The 20268-nt window shown below is 38.8% G+C and overlaps 1 protein-coding gene across 2 annotated transcripts; it reads right to left on the bottom strand.

Moving 5' to 3' along the window:
* Positions 1 to 339: 339 nt before the first annotated feature.
* MED30 (mediator complex subunit 30) lies at positions 340 to 18810 on the bottom strand. 2 transcript variants are annotated; one of them, XM_074577713.1, is made up of 5 exons: positions 18624 to 18810; positions 17797 to 18002; positions 16750 to 16908; positions 13560 to 13670; positions 340 to 2473 (listed from the first exon to the last, which is right to left on the bottom strand). In XM_074577713.1, the coding sequence occupies exons 2-5, from the start codon at positions 17968 to 17970 to the stop codon at positions 2378 to 2380; spliced, it is 540 nt and encodes a 179-aa protein (XP_074433814.1). In that variant the 5' UTR covers positions 17971 to 18002; positions 18624 to 18810; the 3' UTR covers positions 340 to 2377. The 2 variants fall into 2 exon arrangements, with proteins under 2 accessions (XP_074433814.1, XP_074433815.1); XM_074577714.1 differs by lacking the exon at positions 18624 to 18810 and adding an exon at positions 18429 to 18621 and having other exon boundaries at positions 1080 to 2473.
* Positions 18811 to 20268: the final 1458 nt, after the last annotated feature.

The following is a 20268-nucleotide window of genomic DNA, read 5'->3' as shown; positions in this document are numbered from 1 at the left end:
TTCACTACCTTTACTTTCATCTGTGTAAGTCAAAGTGGATGGTTTTGGTCCAACGCCTTGCAAAGTTCCTGTTTTGACAGTATTTACTGTGATAATTTACAATTCTGTCCATTCCTGCACTTTGCAATTTAGCTACTGCGCTATCTATTCTGGTAGTGGTTTGAAGTGTTTTCTCCTCTCTCCCAGATGAAAAATTGTAGTATAAACCTTGGCTACGACTAGCAGCTGCACAGACTACGCTGAATATTGTATTGGCCAGACATCTACTTGCGATATTTGCACTCTTATTCACTTTTTATGTTACTTCTGCACAGTTTATACGCAATAAAAAAGTCCACAAACTTTAAAGACATTTAGTAAGAATATATAGATAGTATGAAGACAGTAATGTCTAGATTAATCTCAATTTTCCATAATTGTTCCAAAAAAAGAACAAAATACTAAACAGAAAGCTGCCACTACACCGTGCAAATACAAAAATGTGCCTGCATCTTAAACAAACAACAAAATAAAATCTCTACTTGCCGTCTTCATCTCCTTTTCAAAAGCTTTCTTCAAAATTTTGATTTGTTTTGTCTTTACTTATAATACAAAATAGTCATGTCTCTCACAGCTGCAGAGATCAAGCATTAGTCCTGACCAACAAGTCTGCCATAGTGGTCAATTTAAAAGAGAAACTAACAGTTCTTCCGCCAGCTTCGCCACTGAGTGAGTTATCCACTCTTCCGTTTGTAATATGGGAGAAAAAAAAGTGACCTTATTTCTAAGGTGTTTCGACATTGACTCACGTCTAGGTATTGTGATAGTTACATATCACTTCAACGCTGGGTAAACTAATCAAAATGAACATTTTCTAACTCTGCTTATTTGCAGTTATAAGACTGGGCATCCATTCATCTGTTCGATATGAAGCCTTCAAAAGGAGAAATAAAAGGTAACCATATTGTACATAATTTCAGGGGAAAGTCATGTATCGTCGACCAGGTGTGACCAGATCTATTACAAGCCAGTGATCTTTACCTCAAGGAGTAGACAAACTGGTAGAAATTATTAAAAAATGAAATAAAAAGATACTGATAGAACAACAAATGAGTATAGCATTTTTAAAACCATCCATCTCAAGACAATGATAATTCGGTATCAAACGCCCATATTGTAAAGGGGATATCTTTTAAAAGGATACCATTTAACTGGACTCTTCAGAAGGTTCTGAGCAAATCCTTCACACAAAACTATTATGGAATTTGACTGGGCATGGAACAAGAGTTAAAAGTAATACACAAGAAGCAAATCACGAGGATGGTCAGTTTACAACTTGATAAATATTTACAGTAGTGCCCTATGGATTTGTACTGAAATAGCATTATTTTACATATTCTTTCATCTAGAAAGAGAGACACATAGTCCACTGGCGGCATCTGTGGATAACAAAAATTATTAAGAATATTTTCAGGGCTAATGAAAATTGTGAGGAATACCAGAGGCAGAACAAAGAAAGATGACGGTTGACCATTAATTCAAAACAATGAACTGCTCATATACTCCGAAGTTTTCTAGGACTGGCAGTCATAGGAAAAGATTAATGAGGCATTATTCAGTGCAGTCTGGTAAATAAACCCAGTGTATTCCAAGCATACATAATGCTACAGGAATGCTACACCATACAACAGCGAGAGCAGTACTCAAGAAATTATAACATGTAGCTTCAGAAGAAGTTAATGTTGAAGATACATGTATGTAGTCTTTGCTTAAAAAGACTTAATTATATCCATAAGGATATAGGGGTAATTTTATGTAGCTTTTGAATTTTGCTCTGATTATCTCATATAACACAGATCCAGTGATAGGATATGGAATAAGATGAACATATATGGCATAGTAGCCCATGGTGTATGTTCCCACAATGGGGAAACATATTGCACTGTAATATCTGATCACTTATTTTTGTCCTATAGCTCACTAGAGTGACTTTTCTGTAATGCAACTCTTCCTGTCTGTAGAGGTGATTTGCACTGCAGAATGGCATGCAAACACATGTTTTTAAAACAGTGTTAATTGCATTATAAAAAAACCCCAGAAACACTTCATTTATAAAAACCCCAATTTGCATAGCAATCCAAATTGTTACTCTAAGGTACTTAGGCTATATTATATCCAGCCTAAGTGAATCACTCAGGTAAAACATGTAGGATGAATCTTTTATAAAAACAAAGCCAACACTATTTAAGTTATTACGAAAACCCAATGTTTTAATCTTGAAGACTTTTCAAACATTACTGTAATAAGGTTGTCGGACAACGTGTTACTTTTAGAAAGAAATTAAGTATATCAAAACAAATGCGTATCTTTTCCAATTACAAAGTTTGATTTTCCTTGTTCAGTTCCGCATTGCCAACATGGCATTTATGTCCCAAATGAGATTCCGTAACTGATCCATGATCTGCTTCAGCTGCTGATTCTTCTGTTTCAGTTTCTGTGGGAAGAGTTTATTAGAAGTTTTTTTGTGATCAATTCAAATAGCACAGTCAGAAATTCAACAAAAGTTACAGTGTTATGAAATGCTACACGGATTTTTTTCTTAGTTGTCTGTGAGCAGTAGAACTGGGATAATACTCTAAAAATACAAGAAAGCCTCAGAAGTGAAGAACCATCGCTAGAGGGGGAACACTGTTTCTTTTCACAGCAATCTTTTTATCAAAACACTTGATCCCATCAAAAATTGGAGGTTTATGGGGAGTGGACCAGTCTTTCCAAAGTCTAAAAGATGGCAGTTTATGTAGGAAGAAAAAATTGGCAATTTGGACTAAAAGAGTTCAAGGAACAGGTAAATTGATGTGAACATATGTTGTATAACTTGGGTGCACAGAAAAATGAGGGATTAACAGTAAAAGTTTGAACAAAGCACAAGGTACAGGTAAAGCCAAACAAGCTTTTTCAACCCTTCTGTCTATGTAGGTGAACCCTGATGTGCTAAGGGGTCCTGGTTTTTCTTCCCAAGCATACTGAATACTTTAAAATTGTGTATTTGTTTTTGTGAACTGCAGAAACATTTGAAGGAACAGAACAGCAGCAAACTTGCTTTTATTTGGGTGCGTAACCAGAACTTGAAAATTATGTCTTTACAGAAGAAAGATCAGTGCATTATGACACTGCACAATCTCCCTAACATTTCACATTTCACAATAAGACACATATTCATTGTCTGATTTATTAACTTTCCTGCTCAAATCAAAGCTGCCAAGAACTAAGTTACTGTGCATTGTTAACAGCCCATGTACTTCATTTCATTCCAATTGGATAAGATTAAAGATCAAACTACTTATTCATTAGGGAAATCTAGAGTGCCAAGTAAAGTGAAAGCACAGGAAAGACTTGCTACCATCAAAAGAGGACAAACTATCCAAATGTTTCAGGTTTGACATAACTTTGTTATTTGCACTACATAAATGTCCATATATTAAAAGGATAACTCAGTAATATGACAAAAGTAACTGGAATAGTGGTAAAAAGAAGCGACAAAAGAAGCAATATCCTGAAAATCAGTCTCCTGAATTTTGATGCAGACAACATACCAACATTTTTAAGTTGCCCACCTGGTCAGCTGGGAAAGAAGTCCAGAAGAAAAAAAAAAAAAAAAAGGAAGTCTATTTACTTCAGCACTTCAGACCCGTAAAAATGGTCTGAAGTAATATGGTAATTAGGCTTAGACTACATGGGGAACACAGTACTTTGAGTAAGGGAAATATTCCTGAACACAGACTTTGGTAGAGACGTTCCCTGGAAGCAGATACAACGCTCAGTTTCAGACTCCTGAGAAGCATGTAAAAACAGATGTAGGACAATTCATGTGCATTAATTTGGATTTTCTAATCAAGCAGTTTACAGATTAGAAAGTATTTTAAAGGTAACTATGTGCATTTATCTAATGCTTCTTTCTTTTCCATTTGCTAATCTAAGACTTCACGATATACAGCAGAGATCCATCTCCTAAAGACAAGAAAAAAAAAACAAAACTGAGAAGCATGTAGTTATCAGAGCATCCAAATGACAGAATTGCCAGGCGTCTCCCTACAAAAGCTCACAATGTAAGATCTTGATGCTTAAAAAAAGCACAAGAGGGATGAGATACATAAGCATGTTCATACCTGTGGCATTTCTAAACATATTTTTGTTTGCCATCCTCAACACTCAATCTCAGAGAAATCAATGAATCTTACATCAGAACTACTAGCTTAATGTAAGCTGTCGCTCACTGATACTGAGAGCATGCCACTTCACAATTTTTCAAAGCCTTCAACAGAAACAAAGGCCAAATAGTCAGGGATGGTATTCAAGTCACAGACAGGAAGAACCATTAACCTCTGATATGCAGGTTGTGTTCTCTCTCCATCCACATCTAACTGTATTGTTAAATACTGTTAAGTAGATACGCTTACATGAACTTTACATAAGTTATACCCAAAAGACTCATTCTGTAAGACTGTTTTCATTTCTTGTGCAAGTGTTATGAAACTGTAAATTGCTTGATCTTTGCTTGATGCTAGACAAGAGAACCTTCAAATTGGATTTCATTTCTTTTCAAAGCGTCTGTAAAGACAAGAAGTATAGAATTGTTACTTTATTTATCTGAAGATAATTTTAGATCCTTGTCTTCAGTGAAGAGCTATTTTCTTAGCTCTTCTATTCTACTTCTTCCAGAGACAGAAAAAACATCTAAGATGAAACACCATCTCTGGACTGCTGGGTTGAAAAAAAGAACAAAGAGAAGGGAAAAAACCCACTTCAGAGAGCATGGTCTCCTAATTGAAATGCATATAGTGATCTTTGTTACCGATCTTTGACAGGCAGTGGTCCACACCACAAAGTACTACATAATTAGTATGTTCTGCACCACTGGCAGTGCTGACCTCTGCTTAAGACTTTGCTGAGCCAGTAAGAACATCTCAACTCCGGTATAACCTTGGAAAGATAGGTGAAATGGCCTTCTTGGGAAAAGGGCAAGTTCTGTAAGGAGCTTCTGCAGCAATGACAAATTTTCATGTGAACAGATTGCTTGCAAGTTGTCTCCCACTCTTTCCTCCTTCTACTGAAATGACTTAGTTGAACTCTGGACTGCTTCTCAGGATGAACAGTTGTATGAAACAAGAAAAGGTACTTCATCCTACATATATGCTACAGCTTCTGACTTTATCTGCTTTAAGATAGCACAGGAAAATTATCTTATATGAAATAGCTTATAATGACTTTAAGACATCTAAATTCACCTTATATCTGACAGGCACGTTTCTGCTAGTCCCTCTCTGTCAGAAAAGTGATCTGACCAAAAACTAATCCTAAGGGGTCTTCTTTGGTGATACTAATTTTCAATGTGATTAACTATCCATTTTGACTGACACTGCAAGTCCTATGGCCAGTGTGATTGAGTTGGCAAGGACTGCACCTTCCAGTAACCAACGAGACCTTAGTAGGCTTAGGTCAGGTAGGACATTTATGAAAACACATACAGAAGCACAAAACACACATCAGTGAAATAACTTGGGAGAATCATAACATACATCTAGAAAATAGCTGTCTTTCAAGGAACATGCCATAAAGAACTTGATGTGTTTCATACAGATTTGGGTTCAGTAGGACACAGTAATTTCAACTTTGTCAGAAAGAAATTTTTGGCTTAAATTCATTTGTGGTTCACTTTGATTTCATTTGAAATCAGTGTTGTCTAGACTAATGCACAACCTTCTATCAGAGATGTACCAGAACTTTCCTTTGCACACTGTTCCTGTCTCTCTCCTCATCTTAAGCTCATCTATCTTTCACATTTGAAAACCTAAACATCACTATGAGTCATTGTTCTGCACTCAATCCATTTGTTAAAAGTCCCTTCTTCAGGCAAAGATGATAGGGTAAACATTGTGGAAGAGTAGGATTATATTTCAACTGATGCCTGTAAAAACATCAAAAGTACTTGCCTATGTTGTACAGCACTTCTGCTTAAGAAAAAAGAAAAAAGAGGTGTTTCCAACTTGAAAATCTTATATAAAAGACCATTCTCCTGAATGCTGCGCCAGCTATAGTTTTTACCTGCTCTGTTCAAGACCTGCAACAGCACAGGCCAGAAGTACATGTAAGCTTAATAAAACATTAAATATTAATTAAAGTTGTGCCTTTACTTGCATAAATGTCAGCAGAATTAAAACAATTATGTTTACTTTGTTGATTATGACTTTACTACAGAGAGAACTTGCCTCATCTTCTTTTTCATGAACATGTTACTCCTTCTGACCATTACATTGCCATAGGAGGTGATTGCTCAAAGTCTTACGAAAGTGACAATGGCCTCTGCATTTCCATGTAAATCAAATCCAAGAAACTTCCACAGAATCACAATGTTTGTGACAGGCAAGAAAAAGTACAGCCTGCCCTGACAATTTATACTGTTCTTTTTTTAAATTAGTCCTTCATAATGAAATCTCTGAAGTAAGAAGGTGCAAAAGCCTTCTCTTTCCACACCCCCCTTCACTTTCACAGTCAAAAGATTTACAATGTTATATGCACACAGCATGAAAAAAAAAAAAAAGATAGAAAAAAATGCCTCAACATTTGCTCAAACTCTCTTAAAGCTGCCAGGTGATGTCCTAACTTATGGCTATTCGATTGATACCAAGGCCCACTTCCCATCACAATAAATTCACATATCCATCTATTTATAATATTTTTTTCAAATGGATAAAAAGTATTGACCACTAATACACTAACTGCTGTGCAATTAAACATTAACACACTCATTGTTCAATAATTAAAGGTTTTCCTGATGCCATTCACAGGCATAACACTTGTATTCTTACTGGAAATGAGACACTGGGTTTTCTGCCTCCCTCCTCACCTGACAGGTGAAAGGAAAACTGCTCCTTCTGCATGCATGACTCTTGCTCCTGAAACAACCAGAGGCACCAGTGACAGCCTGTGTTCCACTGCATGGGCAAGACTTTTCACATACTGAACCAGACAGCAATTGCGTGTATCCACTGCTCTGTTGTTCAAAGAGGGGTAAGTGTGTTCATGAAGATCACAGAATCATAGAATTGTTTGGGTTAAAAGGGACCTTAAAGATCATCTAGTTCCAACCCCCCTGCCGTGGACAAGGACATCTCCCACTAAATCAGGTTGCTCAGAGCCCCATCCAGCCGGGCCTTAAAAACTTCCAGGGATGAGGCTTCCACAACTTCCCTGGGCAACCTGCTCCAGTGTCTCACCACCCTCATGGTGAAGAACTTCTTCCTAACGTCCAGTCTGAATCGTCCCATCTCTAGTTTTAATCCATTCCCTCTAGTCCTACCATTACCCGACATCCTAAAAAGTCCCTCACCAGCTTTCTTGTAGGCCCCCTTAAGATACTGGCAGGCCACTATAAGGTCTCCTTGGAGCCTTCTTTTCTCCAGACTGAACAACCCCAGCTCTCTCAGTCTGTCCTCATAGGAGAGGTGCTCCAGCCCTCTGATCATCCTCGTGGGATGTTTGCTTCATACCAATTATTTATCATTCAGTGATGAAGTCTGAGGTCTTATTTAGCTTGTAATGGAATTATCCATTCCCCAAGGTGCTTCTCCACCACATTCTTCAGTGTTACATCCCTGTTCTTAATGTGAAAATCACAGATGTATGATTCTCAGATATAGATGGTAAACTAAATCACAGAAACACTGTAGATAAAACTGGAGTGCCTACTAACTTTGTCCAGAGACATCTAAGATTCAAGTCCATCACTAAACTTTGTATTTTAACAGCTTCCCACACACTCAAAGGGCAGCTATCACCAACTGGAAGGGGAAGAATTAACATTTTGTGACAGAGAGAAGGATAAAAATCCAGTTCTCAAGAGCAGCCTTCAGTTACTTACTCACTACTCGCATTAAATCCTTTCTTCTCATTCCCAAATTCCCTGCTTATTCAATACCCTCATGCAAGTTACAAAATACATAAACCAGGATTTTTATAATCTTATTTATCACAATACTTATTCGATCTAAATAGTGCCTAGTCTGCAGCAAAAGCAGAACAGCTCAAGGACTCTTCCAGAAAAGAAAGAGGGGAGGGCAGCACTGGGTGGAAGAAGAGGAACCAAATGTGATAATATAATAAAGGTTGTATAATATGCATTTATACGAGGACAAAAGGGGCAATTGGGACAGCTTTAAGCTTGGCATTTCCTAACTCTTCTTAACTTTGTAACCATTATATTGCTTTGATATAGGAAGCTACATCAAAAATTTTGCATGAAACATTTTGTATGAAACTGAAAAGGAAATAATTCATTATATGGAATAAAATGCATGCGAGTGCTGAGAGAGCTAGCTGATGACAAGACCACTCTACATAATTTTCTCTTGGAGATGGGGAGAAGCTCCTGATGAAAAAGGAAAACATCTCAACTCATCTTCAAGAAAGGCAAGGAGGGGGATCCAGAAAACAACAGAAACTGCAGACTGGTCAGCATAAGCTTGGACCCCAGAAAGACTATGCAGCAAAGCCTTCTGGAAATCACGTCCAGACACATGAATGATAAGGTGATTGGGAACAGTCACCTTGGATTTACCAAAGATGCATTGGGCCTGACCAACATGATAGCCTTCTATTCAGAAATAACTGGCTGTGTGGCCAAGGGGAGAACAGGGGATTTTCTTTACTTTCATATTAGTCAGGTTTTTGACAGTCTCTCATAGGATCCTCTAGCCAATTTGGAGAGCTGCGATTTGGACAGGTGAATTATAGGGTTGATGAAAAACTGGCTAGACTATTGGATTCTAAATGTTATGATCAGCAGTATTCCGACCAAGTGGCAGCCGGTCACTCTTGGTGTTTCTCAGGATTGATACTAAGGTCAATATTCTTAATATTCTTAATATCCTCATTAATGACTTATCCACAATTAATGACCTAATCACCATATCGAAGTATCAAATTCGTGGACAATACCAAACTGGGGGAAATGGTCAATATACTCAGTGGTAGGATATCCAATGCAGAGTGACCTCAACAGGTGGGAAAGGCAGGCCAACACCTATCTCAGGAACTTCAACTAAAGCAACATCCTACATCTGAAAACAGAATAAACTCATACAACAGCACAGGCAGAGGGCTAACTGAATAGAAAGCAGATTTGCAGAAAAGGACTTGAGGTCCTTTTTGAAACTTTCTGACAAGTTGAACATGAGTCAGCAGTCGATCTTTTTGTAACAATGAAGACTAACAACACAGTGCACTATATTAGCAAGAGTTTACCTATCAGGTCAAGTGAAATTGTTATTCTCCTCTATTTGTCTCTGGAGAACAATTGTCCAATTTTGGGCTCAATACAAAACACTAAAATACTAGAGAACATGATTAGAGCTAGATTTGTTCAGTCTCAAGCAGAGAAGGCTGAAGCAGGATCACGATGCTGTCTTTAGCTACCTGATGAGGATCCCAGAAAAGACAAAGCTGGACTCTTCTTGAATGTACACAGCTAAAGGATGAGGGGCAGTGGACACGAGTTACAACAAAGACAATTCCAATGCAGCATTAGGAAAACTTTCACCGTGTGAAAGTTGACAAACACTTAAGAAGGACCCAGAAAAGGCAGAATTTCCATCCTTACAGATATTCAAAACACTACTGTATATGAGCCTGGGCAGCTGAATCTAACTTTGATAGTTGGCCCTGCTTTGAGCTGGGGACCGAATCAGATAATCACCAGACCTCCCTCCGAGCCTAAATTCCTCAATGATTCTACCATTGCAGAGAGCCAGTTTGGGTACCCAAAACAGGATGGAACTGCACCCAGTGCAGATTCATCTGCTGAGAAAGTGTCCCAATAAACAATTCTTCCTCACTTGTTAAAGTGCTCCTTGGTGCACATTCATATTTGGGGTGAAAAAGGACTAGAAATACAAAACAAATTAAAAATACATGCAAATAGTGTGAAAGGCAGCTTAAAAGTAATGCAAGTTTTCAGCACAGTCAAAAGAATTTTTCAGGCAAAGTCCTTCAAAGAGAAAGACTAATTGCAAATTGTTGTCATTTTAAGGACTACCTCCTAAACAACATCAGCTGCTGTGTACAAGGGTTTTGTTATCAAAAAAGCCCAGAGCTAAACTCGTAACAGCTTACTTAAAAGCCTGTCACGTAGATTGTCTTTTCCTCTCTTAGCAAGATCACGGTTAACCAGTTAGCAAAGATTAATTAAGAGTATCAAACATGAATATTTTCTAAAGGTCACCCAAATCCTAGTGCTATTTCACATCATTTCATTTTCATCCAAATATATTGAGATTACTAATTATGCAATGGTTTTCCTAAGCACGGCATTTGAAGCCAGACCTGCAGCATCCAAAAACCCAAAGCTGCATTTGCTCCATTTCTGAAAACAAAAAGAAAAGAAAACTGCTGATAAGGCAGCAACAGAGATTAAAGTGTTCTCAGTCTGTGATTTGATTTTTCTGTTGTAAGCCTGTCAAATGTACTACAAGATCATGGACCCAAGGTGAGCCTGACATCTTGAAAGCATTACAGATGACGCTATACTTAGAAGGTAAGAAACCTGTAGCTGGAACATTACAGACTCAATAAATATGAAGACAAGTGAGACAATTTTGGTAACAGCTTCCAATTGTTGCAAATAGCAATTATTTTAATGAAAGATGTATCAAGACTCGTATTGGTAGACCAATGCAAATGCTAAACTGATTCTGGAACAGTAAATTATTTATTCCAGAAAAGAGTCAACCACCTCAACAATTTACAAACCCAGAAAGCAAATACAGATAAAAGGAATAAGTGACTTCTTTGGGAATTGCAGGAGAGAATTGTTTAGTACAAAAGGTAGAGGTAGTCAGTGCTCAATAAATTAGTTTTTTTCTTTGTTTTTTTCATAATAATGGTGCGCTTTTCTTAGTAACTGCTGGCAAAAATCCCTTTTGTTTTTAAGCTTAATAGATTTTATTTAAATCTACAGTTGCTAAGTATTACTGGATTGCTAGGACAGAAATTCATTACCTTGTAGAGTGACCTATATTTTAAATTAACAGACAAGTACTTCTTAGCCAAGGTGGGGGCATTAACCTTTCTGACCTAAAAGATGAGTCTAATACAGCAAAATAAATAAATAAATAACACCAAAAGATGTCACTATACAGTAAACCAACATGAAAAGCTACTGCAGTATTTTGGAACTCTGCTACAAGGTTCTTCAGCCCCAAGAGTGAGAAGGTGCGTATAGGAAGTACATGATGCTCCCCACCTCCTCCACTGAGGATGTCCCCTTCCCAGACAACTGCTGTAGCAAAGCAGAGCTGTTATGTTTCAAGTCAGTGGTTCCTGGAAAGAGGGATGTTTTTGTGTGAGAATATATGATCCACAAGGTTTATATGATCTACTAGTTTGGGTTGTGCTCTGCAATGCAGGGCAGTTAGCATCTTTCACGTTCATCCAGAGCCACTAAAGAGATCAGACTGGCTGGGATAACACAGCAAGAAGGCCAAAATTAAAAGACCCATGAAAGGTCTACAGATTCAAACATCTCAATAATGTCAAAGTATTGGATTATTGCAATAATGCTTTTTTCGGTACCAGTAATATGCAAGACTGAAAAGATACTGCCTATCCCATCAAAAAGGAGTAGGTGAGAGGAGGACAACCAGCTGAAGGGAGAAAGGATAGTGGGTCAAGAATATAAAGAGCTGCTTCATCTGTCACATTGGTTTCCCTGTTCATCAATATTTTGTATTACTGAAATTTTGCTAAAATAAATTAAGCAAAATTGAGCTGGGAGGTGAATGTTACATACTACAGTGGACTGAAAAGCTGTCAGGAGTGCCAACTAAGAATCAGACAGGGCTATCTGAGCCCAGCAGCCAGTGTCAGAAATTAGACCAATTAACCTGATTCTAGTCATTTTTCTTCACAAAAATGAGAATTTCTTTAGTTCTAGTCATAAAAACACAAAGCATTTCCTATGCTGTAATGTATTAAAATTTGAACTTTGAAAGCGGTAGTGGATGTGCTTATACAGCTGAAGAGAGACAACAGAAAAAATTCAGTTATTTCAAAACCAACAAGATTAAACTTCTTTTGCAGCAGTTAGTAAATATTTGTCCACAAAAATACTAGAGAAAGTTCAATTATCTTCTGAAGACTTACTGTGGGAAATCTGGAAACTAGGTCTGGGCATTTAAAGGATTTCAGACCAGATTTAAGTGAATGTCTGTGTACATTCCTAATTACCAATTTGCTATTGACGGTCCTGAAACACCATCAACCTTTTTAAGGTTTAGAACTCATCATAAACATTTATGAAATTCTTTTCACAAGATCACACCAAGGAGGTTTAAAAACATATTAGCATAGAAGTACAATAACAAGGGCAAAAACATGTCATAAAACTATCAAAACCACAGCAAATATGGACAGTTAAGCTTATTAACACTTAAAGATTGCAAATAAATGTGCATAAATTCACAGCACAACATTACATACAATATAATATATAAAACCCTGCTACATCAGCACTGAACAGAAAGAATACAACAGGAAAGCTCACAACTGCTTTTCTCTAAATTCACATAGTCCTCATTTTCTCCTATACAATATGCATGCATTTTTCTAAATAAATGGGTTATGAAAAATTCGGTACATCTCTGATTGTTGAAGACAAATAAAAAAAAAAATTAAGAGCTGAAAATCCAGAAATTATTCTCTCCATAAAAAAAAATTTTACTCATTTATTTCCTTTGTTCAGTTATTTTTGTAGATTATGCCTCCTTTTTACCAAGCATTTACAGATATTACAGCTATAGGAATATTTAATTAATTCTACCTTTGTATTCTACAGATTGAAGAAACAATGTTCAAAATTGTTGTTTGGTAAAGCTATGTATTTTTAGTTTCAAGATTATATTAGTACTTACTACAGCATATTTATTTTTAGGTTTGAATCCATCTTTAGTAATTGTACTCAATTGCATACTGCCACTCAAACTGAAAATTTAACAGCATCTTTATCATACACAGTACATTTTTTTCTGAATGTGTCAAGATTCAATAAATGCTACATTTAACAAAAGGAATGTTCTTCTTCAAACTGTCAAAATACAGAAAGTAGCCCTGAAAATCCTTTACCAGCTCACATCATTGTGATAATATTTACACATCTGATGTTCAATACCCATTTTTTTAATGCCTAAGGTAAGTTTTGAAAGTTCAACAGGCACTTTAATTCAATCTGTACTGCCGATATCTAGAGGGTTAAGCATAAAAATAATACACTGTATTCAGAAGAACATGTATCAGTTTAAAAAGAGGCACAAGTTAAAATTGTCAGGAAACCTAAACTCTGCAGCCAGCAGAACAGCTAAAAAAAAATGCTTCCTAAAAGGTAGTTCTGAAATAGTTACATGCAAGAAGTATTTATTACCAAGTTTGATGGTAGTCATCACACATGCTCCATTTAGTATAGCAACCTAGAAATTCAAATTTTTTTAATGACAAAGTGACAGTTTTACAGAAGTTAATTTCAACTTTATTACCTTATTCACTTCCATGATTTCCCTTCTCTCTTCACTAGCAAAACGAAGCTGACTTGCAGCACCACGATCATCGTGCTTGGAGCCATCTTCTTCAACATATGGAATAAGTTGCTGTGAAGACAAGAAACATTAGCTAAAAAAAGGAAAAAAAGAAGAAAAAAAGAAACTGAAAACAGGAGATACATACCATTCTATTCAAAGGTTCAAACCTCCTAAGAGGAAGTGGAGACAGGCCTTCTTCATCACCTTAAACTCAAAGGCCTTGCAATGATCTCAGTCAGTTCTTCAGGAAAATTATGTGCTTCAAAAAGACCCAATCCCACATATTACCGTGCCTACCCCTAAGCAACTTCACAACTATAGGCAGAACCCAGTCTTTGCCTTTTAGGATGTTTATCACAGGTAATCCTTGTACTCTTGAACTCTGTAGACTGTGATTTTAAAATTTACTATTCCACACTATGAAATACTACAAATATGAAGTTATCATTATTATGAAGTATTTCAGTGATATACTAAACATAATTATGACTGCTTTTACATAGCTACTTGGTTAATTATGACTTGCTATTTTACCGGGCCTCTATCTGTCAATTCTTAAGACCAAGGCCACAGATACCTAATAGGAGTTTTTCCGTAAGAATTTCCCACTGTGATCTCCTCGGGCATATAGTGTACTGTCTTTTTTGTAAGTTTCTACAAAGCCAAAAATCTTTGATAAAGAATTTCTAAGTTAATATTAATGCATGTTCCCTTTCTAAAAAAAATGTATTAAAAAGAATCAGTAAATATGCTAGATAGATACAAAACACATGCTTCTGTGTCAGAACACTCCCAAGATACTAACATCTTATTCAGAAATAATTATAAGCTGTAACATTTTATATCCATATAACATATATCCACAAAGTCTACAGTCTATTGTTGATTTTTCTGTCCTGAACTGAGAAAAGCTAAAGTTGATAGCAAAATTACATCCTTGTTCACATACATATTACAGACAAATGAAAGACCAGTAATTGATGCAAATGAGCAAGAAGACATTAGTTTAAAAGTCTGGGAGCAAGCTGCTCATCGCGTGCATGCTAACTTGTTACTTAGGTTGGGTTGTAATGTTATCATAGAATCATTTATGCTGGAAAAGACCTTTAAGATCATCGAGTCCAACTGTTAACCTAGCACTGGCAAGTCCACCACTAAACCACGTCCCTAAGTGCCACGTCTACGTGTCTTTTAAATACCTCCAGAGATGGTGCCTCAACCACTTCCCTGGGCAGCCTGTTCCAATGCTTGACAACCGTTTGGGTGAAGAAACTTTTCCCAATATCCATCCTAAACCTCCTCTGGCGCAAGTTGAGGCCTTTTCCTCTTGTCCTGTCACTTGTTACTTGGGAGAAGAGACATACCCCAACCTGGCTAAAACCTCCTTTCAGGCAGTTGTAGAGAGCAATAAGGTGTCCTCTCAGACTCCTTTCCTTCAGGCTAAACGACCCCAGCTCCCTCAGCAACTCCTCATAAGACTTGTTCTCCAGACTCCTCACCAGCTTCGCTGCCCTTCTCTGGACCTGCTCCAGCACCTCAGTGTCTTTCTTGTAGTGAGGGGCCCAAAACTGGACACTGTATTTGACATGCGGCCTCACCAGTGCCGAGTACGGGGATGATCACTTCCCTAGTTCTGCTGGCCACACTATTCCCGACACAAAGCATTCAGCAGCATCCTCCAGCGTTCTGATAGAAAGCTTACTTGGACTTAACCTGCTGAAAAATTAATTTCCTTCTATACAAAAATTTTTATAGGCCATTCTTATTAAGCTTATCAAAATGGACAAAAACTACCACACTAACTCTGCCATGAAAATGTAGTAAAGGTTAACAACTTATTACATTTGCATACCATGAAGAAGTAGTAGTGTGGCTGCTAAATACTCTTGGAAAAAAACTCCTGTCTGATGGAAAAATACTGTACCACTCAAAGCAGAACATTTCCTTTGAAAACCTCCCACCTTTCAGAAATGCTAGTAGAAAAAAAAAACAAACAAATAAAAGCAGAGTACTACACCTAACACACAAATGAAGCAGAAAATTTAATCAGTTAGACAACTTTGTAGCCAGGTCTGCTTCACAATAATCTCATGCCTTGCTATGTTAGTTAACAGAAAGTTGTTAAGAATACCTACTACACTGGTAGTACACATTAACAAAAACCCCTCACATTTATATCAATAGACTAAGGAATATTAGTAGCTCCTGACTTCTCTTAACTGTTTAAAAAAAAATAGATTTGTTGATATTCTTTAAAGGTATGGTTAGAATGTCAGTCATTAAATAATATGATTGAGACTATTACTGAAAAGCTGAAATAAGAATTTAAGAAAACTGATCCAAGAGGAATGGTGTGGCACTCATTCACCCTAACTAATAAAACACGAGGAGGCAGGCATTCTATTAACTTCAGAACAGAAAAGACTAAGCAGATAAAGGAAGAAAGAATTCCAAACATTGATAGAAAACTCTGCTGTGCATAAGCTATCTGTGAGACCTTGCATTAAAAAGCTTAAAGGGACTACTGATTTTCTCTGTGGAGATCCTTTCTCATCCTGGTAACAGGAAAAAAACGTGAAAAGAAAAAGAAAAAGACGACCAACCCAACCTCATCCCGACCATATGTGAAAACAAGACACATCAAAAACTTTTAGAGGGGACACAAGTATTGAGCTATTGCACACAAGTCAACAAACCATAAAAAAGTTTCTTTTTTTTTAATTGGGAAGTTATTTCTTCACAGAAAGAAGTTACGTTACCAAACGTAACTTCTGTACCAAACGTTGGAACAGGCTGCCCAGGGAAGTGGTGGAATCGCCATCCCTGGAGGTATTTAAAAGACAGGTAGATGTGGTGCTTAGGGACACGGTTTAGTGGTGGTTTTGGCAGTGTGAGGCTAATGGTCAGACTTGATGATTTTAAAGGTCCCTTCCAACCTAGATGATTCTATGATTCAATGATTCTATGTTAATGTGAAAGTTTCACGTCCCAACCAGCTCCAAATAATAAACAGAATTCAGCCCACTGAACAATTCCAGTCTCATTTAAGACTTGATATGAGTCTCCTGCAACTCAGGACAACGGATGATATGCTAAGCAGGGAGTGGTTATTCTGATTTGTAATTTATATATGAATAAATATACTTACTTCTATGGGAACAGGATCGAGTCCAGCACAGTTTTCATTGCATTTGTCATAGACTAGTCTCAGTTTTCTGAAGAGTATTGATAGCTGACGGAGATGTTCCTGCAGCTTTCCCAATCTGTCTTGATATGTTCCAGTATGATAAGTAACACCATTCGGTAACTTAGAGAACCAAAAATGTTGAAAATATTATGTTAAAGTTTCTGCCACACAAAATAAATAAACTAAAATAAATCAGAAGGGTTTTTTGTACTTTTAAAATAAGACGATCACACTATCCCCACAGAAATCACCAAAATTTCTATTTGCTTTATCAGCTCATGTGATGTGCCAAATCACTGCTGGCAAACAGCTTCATGTATTCTTGACGCTTTGATCATTGTCAATTCCTCTGTAACTCTTTCCAGGGAATTTCTTCAAGATGCTTAAGCACGACACTGTTATCTAACACTTTGAGACCTTGTGTTGCAACCCCAGGTCGCTATTCAGAGACACAACCAAAGTGAATTCAAAGTTAGCAAACTCTAAGTACATATTTCAATACCTAAGATAATTACAGAAGAAAACTGCCAGTCATGAAAATACAGAGGGAATGGGAGAGCCACAAATAAGGATTATGTCCACTTTAATAACAAAAAGAAATGTCAAAAAGTTCTAGGTGGAAAATATTACAGCAAAAGATCAATGAAAATTCCCCTAAAATTACTCCGCAGATGTTAACAAAACCAGAGAAACATAACCGACATATAAACAGACTTCACTATTCATAAAGGAAAACACAGATATTAAGTGTATTTAGAGTATATTTATTGTGGGGGCAATAACAATTCAGCATTTCTGAATTTTCTCCATCTTCACTTAATGTACAGACATAAGCAAATATATATCAATATTAGTATTCACTTCTCCAATCAATCCTCCTTTTTCAAGCAGTTTGATCAAGATATGTATTTAAATGTGCTAAGCTATTTCCGGTGCCTACATATACTGTCAGTTGGTCGTAAAAACATGGGAAGTTGAGGACTATAAAAATAAAAAGTTACGTCTCACCTGCATGTTCCTCAGTAACTGGAAGATTTCCATGGTTCGAAATACAATGTCCTGCACAGTCTCTTGGCCAATTCGACAGAGAGAAGCTGTATTTACCTCCCTAGCTGCCTGAGCTTGTGTCCCTGAGAAGGCACCAGGCGGCATGCCTGCCCCAGCGAGAGGGGGGGTCGACATCTCTTGATGTTAAGCAGTCCCACTGAGTCAAGCTGCACAAAGAAGTTAAGACGGCATGATAAAGTACTTGTTTGAGTCTATCATAATAAACAAACTTCTGTATGGTGGCTATACCGTTGCTTTTCCCCGTATGTGGTCCTATCCCAGATAAAACTCTGCAACTGCTAAAAGGCGTCTCAGTGATGAGCCCTTCGGTTTGGGTACCGCTGCCTTAACCTCGACAGCCTTGCTGGGCAGTGGAACCAGATATGCTCCTCGCACACCCCCCTCAGAGCGGTCACCGGGAGGCCCCTGACACGACCTGTCACAAGGCAGCCCTCCCGCCGGCCTCCAGGGCCGGCACCTGCCCGACTCCCCTCTCTCTCCCCGGGGCCCCCGCTGCGGGCCTCTCCCAGACGAGCAGGCCAACCGGTGCCTCCCCGGCTAGTACGGCCGCCCGAGGAGCCAGGCGGAGTTACCAGGACGGGCTCCGACATGTTCTCGGCTCCCCCAGGCCGCAGCGGGGCAGCCCCCGAGGGGGCGAGAAGAGGCCGCCCCCGGGCCCCGCAGCCCCTCCCTGGGGAGGCCCCGTTGGTAACGGGAGGCAGCGAGCCCCCACAGACACCCGCACCCCCGCGGGCGGCGGCCGGTGGCCGGAACCCGCCGGGACTCACCGACAGCGGGGCGCCGCGTTACCCTGGAAACGCGCAGGCGGAAGCACTCGGCGGCGCGAGCCGAGGCGGAAGTGACGTCACGGCCGCCGCCAGGGCGGGACGGGGCGTGAGGGGGGACGGGCCCAGCCGGGGCGAGGAGGAGCCGTCTTCTGCTTCTGTTGTCCCGGGGAAACCCGCCTCGGCCTGCAGCCGTCTGCCCGCCGCGCACGGGCTGTCCGCCGCGCACGGGCTGTCCGCCGCAGGCCGTACTCGGGAGCTGGCCCGTGTTTATTGCTTGCTGAATCGAGTGAGGGTGGAGGAGCGAGTCAGCATCGAGGGGTGTCGGCCCCGAGCCCTGCGTGGGGCTTCCTGAGGCAGATAAGTTAGGTCAAAACCTTAGCACGGCTGCACAAGTCATGCCACCCCCGTAATGAGGGTGAGGGTTTGGAGATGGCATTTTTGGCAGACCATGGTGATAAATCGGTGAATATCTGTTCTGCAAAGTAGGGGTGTGTGGGGGTGTGTGTGTGTGTGTGTGTGTGGGTATACACATGCACAACTGTATTAATTTTGTAGCCTTAGAGGTGTACTGCTACCACTTTTTGCATAGATATATTTTTGCTAGTATAAAATGCCTTCCTGTATCGCAGTAGGTGTTTTTATAAAACTGTATATATGTTTATATTATACCCACTTTTCACGGGTATAAAGCACTTTGCTGTCTGACTCGTGTGCTTGTACTACACTAACACAATTGAATTAGTGCAGTTTCAAAGACAGACAAGGCCTCCTGCGTGAGGACGAAGAAACACCCTCAAAAAGAAACCAGGCAACATCTGTGAGGGCTGATAGATAGGAATCGTCTATATGGTAGTTTGTGCTTACTGTCTGTATAATGAAAAAATTCTTTATATGCAAAAATCAGTAAGTACCAAAGTTTCTCTTTTTGCAGTTGATGTCATGCTTAGGACTCTCTTTGAGAGTTTTTGACTCTTTTTGAGTTTTTCAGTACCTGAAAATGCAGAAGAGGGCATTTATGTACCGGCAGCTTCTTGTGAGTTGTTAGGAAGTACAGTCTTACAGCAGTTGTGCTATATTAAAACAGATGTTATGAATGATCTTCAGTATGAAATGCATTGCATTTGTAATGCTGCAAAAATAAACCAGAAGTTTGACGCATGATACGCAGCCTTTGTTAAAGAAAGAAGGCGGCAGTCAAGCAACATTAAGGGATAGAACCGTTCAAACTTGCTGAGAGGCATTTTGCTGCAGAAAACATTTTTTACCTCAGAAACAGATTAATGAGGGGAAACACCACCCCCTTCCCTAAATTGAAGCTTTTTGCTGCCTGGGTAAATTCTCTCCAGCATGCTGCTTTAGCCAAGGTGCAATATAAATAATTACAAAGTATTTTAAGAAAGATCTTGGCATAAAAGACACAGAAGTGGTTTCTCAAAAGGGTAGAAGAACATTGTTCATAAAATTAAGAGAGGGATGTTTTCAGACAGCAAAAGAACATCCCATGGTGTCTGGCTAGACAACGCTTGGGAAGAGCAGCCCCCGGAGAATTTCTGAGGGCTTGTGTGAGGGTATGCATCTCATTCACTGTACTTTAAGGAAATGATGCAAGAACAGTTCAAGAGTCGAGCACAAAGGATAATGTTTT

The sequence above is a fragment of the Larus michahellis genome, chromosome 2, assembly GCF_964199755.1.
Source record: "Larus michahellis chromosome 2, bLarMic1.1, whole genome shotgun sequence".
Taxonomy (NCBI): Eukaryota; Metazoa; Chordata; class Aves; order Charadriiformes; family Laridae; genus Larus; species Larus michahellis.
The sequence above is the reverse complement of the archived record's forward strand: the minus strand, read 5'-3'. Positions and strand labels throughout refer to the sequence as shown.

Bases quoted from the DNA above. Each gene is read 5' to 3' on its own strand.
- MED30 (XM_074577713.1), bottom strand. From the start codon at position 17,970: ATGTCGACCCCCCCTCTCGCTGGGGCAGGCATGCCGCCTGGTGCCTTC. The intron at 13,671-16,749 runs GTAAGTATATTT...TTGTCTTCACAG, and splicing joins TCGATCCTGTTCCCATAGAA to CAACTTATTCCATATGTTGA. The intron at 2,474-13,559 runs GTAATAAAGTTG...CTCTTCCCACAG, and splicing joins AAATCATGGAAGTGAATAAG to AAACTGAAACAGAAGAATCA.